This window comes from Conger conger, chromosome 18 (genome assembly GCF_963514075.1).
Source record: "Conger conger chromosome 18, fConCon1.1, whole genome shotgun sequence".
In the NCBI taxonomy this organism is placed as follows: Eukaryota; Metazoa; Chordata; class Actinopteri; order Anguilliformes; family Congridae; genus Conger; species Conger conger.
In genome coordinates, this window is record NC_083777.1 from 30,592,326 (window position 1) to 30,604,362 (window position 12,037).

Here is a 12,037-nt window from a genome sequence, read left to right on the forward strand (position 1 = left end):
ACTGTGTCTGGTACACTGTGGGAGGTACACTGTGGGAAGCTGCGTTGCTTTGCAATCGGAGCTGGAGAAACATGTTAACACAGTCCTCCAGTATCGACTAGCCCTACTAAATCACAGCAAATGCACTAGTTAGCCCGTTAGAGTCTTTCTTTCTAATGTAACCGTACCACTCAAAGTTTTACTGCAACCACAGACAAATATCTTGATTTCATACCTTGGTGGCAGGCGGGTGCATGCGTGTTGACGTTGCTTTCCTGACCTTAGTGGCACTGAGTTTAGCAGGGAGACTGCTTCCACGGGCAAGATAACGTGCTGCTGTGTCTTAAAAAGGCCGAGATGGGCAAAGGACCAAAACGACCGATGCCAATCTCAATCGTCTCTCAGTGTTTACATTTCAGACCGTCTGGAAATAACAGCCCCATGCTCACATTCTGCTTTTTTTGCTATATTGCAAGTGGATTCAGGACCCATTCAGGGGCAGCCTGTAGAGTAGTGGTTAAGGTACACGTGACTGGGGCCCGCAAGGTCGGTGGTTCAATAAGATCGGCACAGCCGTTGGGCCCTTGAGCAAGGCCCTTAACCCTGCATTGCTCCATGGGAGTATTGTCTCCCTCTTAGTCTAATCAACTGTATGTTGCTCTGGATAAGAGCGCCTGCCATGTAAAGTACTGAGGGGAAATGATAGGCTTCTGATTTGGTAGATAATGTATGCATTTATGTTCTTTCAGAATTTTTCCATGAAACTTGACACAATACAATGTAATGAATTTTTTCATGATCTACCAGATGGTCAGTTTTTGTGGCTGTTCAGCTGCAATGAGCCTATAGATTCACCTCCGTCTCTAACTTCAGATACGATGTGGTCGTGAACAGTAACCACAACTCATGGGCAGTATATAGAGTGTGTTTTGGATGTTTGTGTAACTGAAACATGCCCATAAGTAAGGTTAGTACACACAGCAGCGTGACGTTCCTGAACATGCACATTGTCTGCCTGAAAACTACTTTTCACATATCATAAAAGCAATCGTTTTGAACTTCATAAAGTTCTTTCTGTAAAAAGTGCAAACTTTGTAATCATGAATTGCAGTGCAGCCCATATGTGTGCGTAGGAATTGCATCCCTTCTTATGTATTATGTAATGCCCACATTTTAGGAGACCAAAAGTTATTGGACAGTTGGCTTCTCCGCTGTTGTTGAATAGTCAGGTGTATTCAAGTGCTTCCTTGGTGCAGGTATAAGAAAGTATGGAGATTTTGATTGCCTTTTGCATCTGAATTCGCTGAGAGTTGCACAGAGAAGTTTATCTTGTTTGATCTCTTCATGGGGCATGTTGACTATGCTGAAATAAATGAAGTAAATGAGCAGCTTTTTACTTTAAAATCACTGGCATGATCTGTGTCGTCCCGCACGACGGATCCCAAGGCAGCACCTGGATAGCAGCAACGCGCCTCACGCGCGCAGATTTGACGGTGTCCTCGCGCCAGCATCCAGGAAATTCCTCGGAAATCCAGACTGTCACGGCGGTAAACAAGTAATAAATGAATAAATTAAGAAACGGCGGTGGACACGAACTTGCGTTGAAACCGGGTGATGAAGGCTCGTGCCGCAGCCGTCTCCGGCGTCTTACCTCCGCCTGTCCACGCGACCCCGAGGAGGAGCAGCGAGCTGAACACTGCGCAGATTCTGCTGCTGGGCATGATGGAGTGTAGACCGCACGCTGTAACCGAACAATGTCAGTCTGGATTCCCTTGCTCCTATATATACTAACGCGGACGTTTCCTGAATGACCATATTTGAACACCGCGCTTTCTGTTCAGATTGTATCAGCCACTGCAGGCTTGTTAAGACGCGCACATGTTAACATATTTGGGATTTTGCCTAGCTGTGGCAGGTGGACATTTCTTTTATTATTATTATTATTATTATTATTATTATTATTTTTTTAATGATGCATAATGGCTAAAGAAAATCAATTCAACCAAAGAAGCAAATTGATTTCTACCTGTATCTCATCAGGGCTGTGCTCTGTAATAATTGTGAAATGGATCAAGACAAATACAAGAGAGGCTGGATATGTTTGTATGATCATTGCAGTAAAGGGTGATGTTTTAAGAGATGAGGTGTTTATTGATTAAACCCTTTCACAGCAGTGTTCAATTGAACAGCAGAAGCCACATAAAGCATGTAACAGCTGACACACCCAGAATCTTTGCTTTAGATTTTTTTTATTTTTTTTTATGCATAAAACCCAGGTACAAAAAATGGCATGTGCATGCAGTGATTAATTTCAGCTTATATTAAAAGGGCAACAGTAATATAACATAATGACAAGAACAGACCATTCACCTATAGAAGAATCATCTATAGTTCACTTTGAGGCTTTTAAAATTCATTCAAGGGATTAATAATCAAATCCCTCCTAAGTTTCCTTTTACTAAGCTCAGTGTCTTTAGTCTATCCTCAGAATCTTTATCTTTTTACTTCTCTGAACCTTTTCCAGGACCTCTATATCTTTCTTATAGTGTGGTCCCCAGAACTGCATGCAGGACTCAGTGTGGTGCAACAAGCATATCGTATCAGTAGCATGTCTAGAGTATTGTGCTGCATGGGATATTGCTGTATTATGTGAACAATTCTGTGTTCCGTTGATGGCTTGTTTGGTCAGCTTAGTGGATCATCTTCTTACTCCTTAAGCACATCTTGGTTTTTGCTACGTTCATGTCATGGCTGGAAAACAAGAAGATGATAACATTAAGGTTGTTGATTTATACATTGTTAATGAGAACAAAAAGTAGACATTACATTTTATCTAATTCAGGGGTTCCCAAAGATTTTTCTGATGTGACTCCAAATGAATGTTCACAAACTTACACGACCCCAACACCCCTCCCACACACACCCACACACACACACACATCTGGTGCCTGACACCCTTTAGCCACGACTATACTGGAAATCTACCACAACCTCTCCTGCCTCGTTGCTTTATTATAGCTGGGTTGTTGTAATAATGTTACACATGTAGTGGCCTACATTCACATATTTTAACAAGACATTTTATCTATCTTTCATCTGCATTTTACCTCATCCTGAAATCAAGTGATCTAGGGTTTCTAAGAGTTTTGCACAGTGCTGTCTCTCATTACATTTGTAGAATTTCTTGTGTGTGTGTGTGTGTGTGTGTGTGTGTGCTAGAGTTCCTCTCACCTCTTCCAGCAGTGCTGCAGCTTTTGGCCCTGCTCCGAGTCTGGATCCAGGCACACCTCTCTGTTCCCTTCCACAATGAGTCTGAAGATGGGAACAGTTGTACCGTCAGGGGCGAACAGACTACTAAAGTGGCATTTCACCCAAAATGAAAGTACAGTATGTTTTCACCGAACCAGAGTATTATCTATCCATCCAGAGTTTCGCTGTGATGCAACACTTTTTCTAGATTTGATGACTTTTTTAGATGCTCCAGAACACTGATGTACTACAACAGAAACCTCTGCTTGATCAGACACAGTTGGCGAGTTCAGGCAGTAGAATAAGTGGTTATTGATTTAAAATGTGCATTTTTGAGCTCTCGTGATGTTTGAGTAAGTGTGGTGCTATATTTGGAAAGAGACCTTGCTTTTGAGTTTGAATGTACATTTTTTGCACATTGATTACCAGAAAAGGAGTGGTCTAGACAGGTCTGTTATATCAAGATTAACTGCATCTCGAAAAAGTAGTCAAATCTAAAAAAACAAATGTGTCATCTCAGCAAAGCCATCTGGGTAAGTGGGAACATACCATAATTTAATTGTTGTGTGAACTGCCCCTTTTTAAAATCCAAATAATCAGAGACAAACGCCCCTTCACCTTTGACCTCTAATTAAATGCGGGACATGCCTGTTCGAGTTGTTTCCTGACCTTATTGGTGTTCACTCTGCTGGGATTTGCCTGTTTTAACGAGGCATTTTGCCAAGATTATTATTAGTGTAAATTCATTATGTTCCAGAGTTAGACAGATACATTCTCGGGTTTGGCCCTTTCATAGGATATGTTGACGATGCTTGAAGAATAAATATTACCGAGGTGTTCCATTAGGTCACTTACATGATCTCTGTCCGGCTGCAATACCAGCTTGGCTCCTGCACCGCGATCTCCGCGATGCGTCTCACCGGTTTCACCCATTCGGCCGTTTGCACGCACGCGCATCTTGGCCGCCGCCCGGGCATTCTGGCTACACCATCATCAATGACTCCGTCCGGCTCGACTCCTATAATATCTGTAAACGTTAAAAAAACCCATGAATAAATAAACGGCGGTGGACACAAACTTGCGTTGAAACCGGTTGATGAGGGCTCGTGCCGCAGCCGTCTCCGGCGTCTTACCTCCGCCTGTCCACGCGACCCCGAGGAGGAGCAGCGAGCTGAACACCGCGCAGATTCTGCTGCTGGGAATGATGGAGTGTAGACCGCACGCTGTAACCGAACAATGTCAGTCTGGATTCCCTTGCTCCTATATATACACTAACACGAACGTTTCCTGAATGACCATATTTGAACACCGCGCTTTCTGTTCAGATTGTATCAGCCACTGCAGGCTTGTTAAGACGCGCACATGTCCACATATTTGGGATTTTGCCGAACTGTGGCAGGTGGACTTTTTTTTTTGTTTTTTTTAATGATGCATAATGGCTAAAGAAAATCAATTCAACCAAAGAAGCAAATTGATTTCTACCTGTATCTCATCAGGGCTGTGCTCTGTAATAATTGTGAAATGGATCAAGACAAATACAAGAGAGGCTGGATATGTTTGTATGATCATTACAGTAAAGGGTGATGTTTTAAGAGATGAGGTGTTTGTTGATTAAACCCTTTCACAGCTGTGTTCAATTGAACAGCAGAAGCACATGAAGCATGTAACAGCTGACACACCCAGAATCTTTGCTTTAGATGTTTTAATTTGTATGCATAAAATACAGGTACAAAAATGGCATGTGCATGCAGTGTTTAATTTCAGCTTATATTAAAAGGGCAACAGTAAAATAACATAAGGACAGGAACAGACCATTCAGCCCAGCAATGCTCACCTTTTCTTACCACTAGCGCGTAAGTACTGCTTAGTTTACATGAAGCCTATATAGTATCTAGCACCGTATCAAGCCTGGTCTTAAAAAACCCCCAGTGTTCCTGTGCATGTCCTGGCAAGCTATTCCACATGGTGACCACTCTCTCTGCGGGGGAAAAAAAACATCCAAGTATCTGCAGAATTTATCCTCCAGTTCTGCTTCCCGAACTGACCCTGAAGAATCGCCTATAGTTCACTTTGAGGCTTTTAAAATTCATTCAAGGGATTAATAATGAAACCCCTCCTGAGTTTCCTTTTACTGAGCTCAGTGTCTTTAGTCTATCCTCATAACCTTTATCTTTTATACATGGAATCAGTCTGGTTGCCCTTCTCTGAACCTTTTCCAGCACCCCTATATCTTTCTTATATTGTGGTCCCCAGAACTGCACACAGGACTCAGTGTGGTGCAACAAGCATATCGTATCAGTAGCATGTCTAGAGTATTGTACTGCAGGGGATATTGCTGTATTATGTGTACAATTCTGTGTTCCGTTGATGGCTTGTGTGGTCAGCTTAGTGGATCATCTTCTTCCTCATTAAGCACATCTTGGTTTTTGCTACGTTCATGTCATGGCTGGAAAACGAGATGATGACAACATTATGGTTGTTGATTTATACATTGTTAATGAGAACAAAAAGTAGACATTACAATTGATCTAATTCAGGGGTTCCCAAAGATTTTTCTGATGTGACTCCAAATGAATGTTCACAAATTTACACGACCCCAACACCCCACCCACACACACATGACCCCAACACCCTACCCCACCCACACACACACACGACCCCAACACCCCACACACACACACACACACACACACACGACCCCAACACCCCACCCACACACACACACACACACACGACCCCAACACCCCACCCACACACACACACACACGACCCCAACACCCCACCCACACACACACACACAACCCCAACACCCCACCCACACGCACACACAACCCCAACACCCCACCCACACGCACACACAACCCCAACACCCCCCACATACACACAACCCCAACACCCCCCACATACACACGACCCCAACACCCCCCCACACACACGACCCCAACACCCCCCACATACACACGGCCCCAACACCCCCCACATGCACACGACCCCAACACCCCCCCACACGCACACTACCCCAACACCCCACCCACACACACACGACCCCAACACCCCCCCACACACACAACCCCAACACCCCCCCACACACACAACCCCAACACCCCCCCACACACACAACCCCAACACCCCCCACATACACACGACCCCAACACCCCCCCACACACACAACCCCAACACCCCCCACATACACACGACCCCAACACCCCCCCACACACACGACCCCAACACCCCCCACACGCACACGGCCCCAACACCCCCCACACGCACACGACCCCAACACCCCCCCACACGCACACTACCCCAACACCCCCCCACACGCACACTACCCCAACACCCCCCCACACGCACACTACCCCAACACCCCCCCACACGCACACTACCCCAACACCCCCCCACACGCACACTACCCCAACACCCCCCCACACGCACACTACCCCAACACCCCACCCACACGCACACACGACCCCAACAGCCCACCCACACACACACAACCCCAACACCCCCCCACACACACACTACCCCAACACCCCCCCACACACACACTACCCCAACACCCCCCCACACACACACTACCCCAACACCCCCCCACACGCACACTACCCCAACACCCCCACACGCACACTACCCCAACACCCCCACACGCACACTACCCCAACACCCCCCCACGCACACTACCCCAACACCCCCCCACGCACACTACCCCAACACCCCCCCACACACACTACCCCAACACCCCCCCACACACACACTACCCCAACACCCCACCCACACGCACACACGACCCCAACAGCCCACCCACACGCACACACGACCCCAACAGCCCACCCACACGCACACACGACCCCAACACCCCACCCACACACACACGACCCCAACACCCCACCCACACACATGACCCCAACACCCCACCCACACACACACACACACACACACACACACACAGCTTGTGCCTGACACCCTTTAGCCACGATTACACTGGAAATCTACCACAACCTCTGCTGCCTCGTTGCTTTATTAAAGCTGGGTTGTTGTAATAATGTTACTCATGTAGTGGCCTACATTCACATATTTTAAAGAGACAAAAATGACATTTTAATCTATATTTTATCTCCATTTTACCTCATCCTGAAATCGAGTGATCTAGGGTTTCTAAGAGTTTTGCACAGTGCTGTGGCTCATTACATTTGTAGAATTTCTCGTGCGTGCGCGCGCGCGCGCTAGAGTTCCTCTCACCTCCTCCAGCAGTGCTGCAGCTTTTGGCCCTGCTCCGAGTCTGGATCCAGGCACACCTCTCTGTTCCCTTCCACAGTGAGTCTGAAGATGGGAACAGTTGTACCATCAGGGGCGAACAGACTGTACTAAAGTGGCATTTCACCCAAAAGTGAAATGAAAATACAGTATGTTTTCACCGAACCAGAGTATTATCTATCCATCCAGAGTTTCGCTGTGATGCAACACTTTTTCTAGATTTGATTACTTTTTTAGATGCTCCAGAACACTGATGTACTACAACAGAAACCTCTGCTTGATCAGACACAGTTGGCGAGTTCAGGCAGTAGAATAAATGGTTATTGATTTAAAATGTGCATTTTTGAGCTCTCGTGATGTTCGTGAGTAGGTGTGGTGTTATATTTGGAAAGAGACCTTGCTGTTGAGTTGGAACGTACATTTGTGGTGCTTTGATAACCAGAAAAGAAGTGGTCTACACAGGTCCGTTATATCACAATGAACTGCATTTAAAAAGTAGTCAAATCTTTAAAAAAAACGTCATCTGGGTAAGTGGGAACATCTTTTAATTTCATTGTTGGCTGAACTGCCCCTTTTGAGTCCATATAATCGGAGACAAACGCCCCTTCACCTTTGACCCTGTAATTAAAGGCAGGAGTGTGATTATGACAAAATAATCAGTTTGGAAAGAGCCTTTACCCCTGATCAAATTGCTGAATTGCTTGGTGTTTGAATATGGGCGTCTGTCAGAATAGATATTTCAACAGGAAAAAAAATAAAACGAGGAGTAGCCTAGACTGAACACTGCTGAACACTGTTTGGTACAAACTGAACACTGCTGAACACTGTGTTTGGTATATACTGATCACTGCTGAACACTGGGTTTGGTACATACTGAACAACGCTGAACACTGTGTTTTTGTTACATACTGAACAATGCTGAACACACACTGGGTTTGGTACATACTGATCACTGCTGAACACTGTGTTTTTGTTACATACTGAACAATGCTGAACACTGGGTTTGGTACATACTGAACAATGCTGAACACTGTTTGGTACATGCTGAACAATGCTGAACACTGTTGAACACTGTTTGGTACATATTGAATATATATATATATATATATATAATACTGTTTTTTAAAACGATTTTAAAAGCTGAGAACATAAAGTTTAAGAAGGGGAATACAATACAATATTTACCTATATACCAAAAAATTCAGATGAAAAGATGAAAACCTGAATTGTGAATAATCAATATAACATAGATCGGAATAAAATTCCACTGAATGTTCAAGCCACTGCAACGACAGAGTAGTATCTTGATTGTACCTTTGTGGCACACAGATACATGCCTGTTCAAGTTGTTTCCTGATTTTATTGGTGCTCAGTTTGCTGGGAAATGACTTCCACTGTCCATTGCCTGTCTTAACTAGGAGGTGGGATCATTTCTCAATGTGTACATTTCTGACTCATTTTTGCCAAGATTATTGTTCGTATAAATTCAATCAGAGTTGGACAGATACATTGTCGGGTTTGGTCCTTTCATAGGGTATGTTGACGATGCTGGAAAAAAATGAAAATTATCGGTGTGTTCCATTAGGTCACTTACATGATCTCTGTCCGGCTGCAATACCAGCTTGGCTCCTGCACCGCGATCTTAGTGATGCGTCTCACCGGTTTCACCCATTCGGCCGTTTGTTCGCACGCGCATCTTGGCCGCGGCCCGCCCATTCCGGGCACTTCGACTTCGCCACGCGGAAGGTTCCCACCTGACTGGACTCTAATAGTATCTGTAAACGTTAAAAAAACATAAATAAATAAACGGCGATGGACACAAACTTGCGTTGAAACCGGGTGATGAGGGCTCGTGCCGCAGCCGTCTCCGGCGTCTTACCTCCGCCTGTCCACGCGACCCCGAGGAGGAGCAGCGAGCTGAACACTGCGCAGATTCTGCTGCTGGGCATGATGGAGTGTAGACTGCACGCTGTAACCGAACAATGTCAGTCTGGTTTCCCTTGCTCCTATATATACTAACACCAACGTTTCCTGAATGACCATATTTGAACACCGCGCTTTCTGTTCAGATTGTATCAGCCACTGCTTGACGTTGCTTTCCTGACCTGAAGGCCACGTGAAAGATAACGTGCTGCTGTGTCTTAAAAAGACCGAGATGGGCAAAGGACCAAAACGACCGATGCCAATCTCAATCTCAGTCTGCAGTCGCTCCTGGGGGATCACTGTGCATGTCTGCTTTCATTCCAACCGCAATTCTAATCCCAGAATTTTCACAGTAATTACTTTTTCTTAGTTGGGTGGATTATTTACCCTCATCTTCAGAAACGGATATGTAGGCCATAAAGAGTAACAGCCCCATGCTCACATTGTGCTTTTTTTGCTATATTGCAAGTGGATTCAGGACCCATTCAGGGGCAGCCTGTAGAGTAGTGGTTAAGGTACATGACTGGGGCCCGCAAGGTCGGTGGTTCGATCCCCAGTGTAGCCACAATAAGATCGGCACAGCCGTTGGGCCCTTGAGCAAGGCCCTTAACCCTGCATTGCTCCAGGGGAGTATTGTCTCCCTATTAGTCTAATCAACTGTATGTTGCTCTAGATAAGAGCGCCTGCCACGTAAAGTACTGAGGGGAAATGATAGGCTCCTGATTTGGGAGATAATGTATGCATTTATGTTCTTTCATAATTTTTCCATGAAACTTGACACAATACAATGTAATGAATTTTTTGATGGTCAGTTTTTGTGGCTGTTCAGCTGCAATGAGCCTATTGATTCACCTCCGTCTCTAACTTCAGATACGATGTGGTCGTGAACAGTAACCACAACTCATGGGCAGTATATAGAGTGTGTTTTGGATGTTTGTGTAACTGAAACATGCCCATAAGTAAGGTTGGTACACACAGCAGTGTGACGTTCCTGAACATGCACATTGTCTGCCTGAAAACTACTTTTCACATATCATAAAAGCAATCGTTTTGAACTTCATAAAGTTCTTTCTGTAAAAAGTGCCAACTTTGTAATCATGAATTGCAGTGCAGCCCATATGTGTGCGTAGGAATTGCATCCCTTCTTATGTATTATGTAATGCCCACATTTTAGGAGACCAAAAGTTATTGGACAGTTGGCTTCTCCGCTGTTGTTGAATAGTCGGGTGTATTCAAGTGCTTCCTTGGTGCAGGTATAAGAAAGTATAGAGATTGATTGCCTTTTGCGTCTGTTTTTGTCATTTGCCAGCATGAGGACCCGCGTTGTGCCAGTGAACGTTAAGGAAGCCATTATGAGGCTGAGAAATAAGCAGTCGGAGACACGGGTCAGACAAATCGGCCAATCAGACAATCGTCAGACAATCGTTTGGAACACCATGAACAGAAGAAAAGGCCCTGGTGAGCTCAGTAAGGGCTGGTTGCTATAATGTTGGCATGAATTCGCTGAGAGTTGCACAGAGAAGTTTGTCTTGTTTGATCTCTTCATGGGGCATGGTGACTATGCTGAAATAAATGAAGTAAATGAGCAGCTTTTTACTTTAAAATCACTGGCATGATCTGTGTCGTCCTGCACGACGGATCCCAAGGCAGCCCCTGGGTGGCAGCAACGCGCCTCACGCGCACGGTGTCCTCGCGCCAGCATCCAGGAAGTAAAAAATGAATAAATAAATAAACGCCGGTGGACACTAGGGATGTGTACCGAGAGCCGGTATTTTTTGGTACCGGTTCCTAATTGGTCGGTACCAAAGTACCGCTAAAGATTCTGGACAAATGATACTGTTTTCGGTATTTTTTTAAGAGTCTACCTAACCGTCGCGTAATTATGACACTGCCGCCGTCGACAGGTTATGACGCAGCGCCCCGTTGTGTCGTGAGCTACGGACCCCTTGCCGAGCTCAGACCTCACATTCCCACGAGCAGTACCTCAACATGAGGTGTCTCGGGGACGAACTCTCTTTTCCTTTAAGTACTCTGAAAGTCCTGGAGCCCTGGTAAGTTCTACTGAACTTCCAGCCCAGTCTCGAAGTGAAGGGTGTGATGCAAATCTGGTATACGATTTACTGTATTCCTCGAAAAGAACCTTTATCACATATGATTATAGTCAGATATACTTTATTATAATCAATCAAAAGAATAGAGTTATACAGCTGACAGGTTAAACATCTTTCAGTTTGCTAATCACATACAAGTTTCATATAACCCCTTTAGCTCTTTCTAATTTACCTTTCCACCAGATGTTAAATTCAAGGTACACCCCTCAAATATCCATCCTCTTTGGCCTTAGCCTTATCCTATAGCTCCCCCTTCTGGAAGTTAAAAGAAACTATTCCTAGAATATTATGTAAATGTAAATGGTTGGCATTTATATAGCGCCTTTATCCAAAGCGCTGTACAATTAATGCTTCTCATTCACCCATTCATACACACAGTCACACACCAACGGTGATTGGCTGCCGTGCAAGGCGCCGACCAGCTCATCAGGAGCATTTGGGGGTTAGGTGTCTTGCTCAGGGACACTTCGACACACCCAGGGTGTGAATCGAACCGGCAACCTTCCGACTGCCAGACGACTGCT

At 45.2% G+C, this 12,037-nt stretch overlaps 2 protein-coding genes across 3 annotated transcripts in view; one reads left to right on the plus strand and one right to left on the minus strand.

The window, feature by feature from the left end:
- The window catches only part of rassf4a (Ras association domain family member 4a), an 84,399-nt gene that overhangs the window by 4,087 nt on the left and 68,275 nt on the right, over nt 1-12,037 (plus strand). The gene's annotated exons all lie outside the window — the stretch shown is intronic.
- Nucleotides 4,916-12,037, minus strand: part of LOC133117927 (growth-regulated alpha protein-like) — a 30,475-nt gene continuing 23,353 nt past the window's right edge. The window contains exons 1-4 of one of the 2 annotated variants that reach the window (XM_061227447.1): nt 9,359-9,503; nt 9,074-9,254; nt 7,465-7,545; nt 4,916-5,674 (exon numbers count right to left, since the gene is read on the minus strand). In XM_061227447.1, the coding sequence (XP_061083431.1) occupies nt 5,614-5,674; nt 7,465-7,545; nt 9,074-9,254; nt 9,359-9,428 (393 nt within the window). In that variant the 5' untranslated portion in view covers nt 9,429-9,503 and the 3' untranslated portion in view covers nt 4,916-5,613. Of the gene's footprint in view, nt 5,675-7,464; nt 7,546-9,073; nt 9,255-9,358; nt 9,504-12,037 lie in introns of those variants that run through there. The other variant, XM_061227448.1, reaches the window with a different exon arrangement.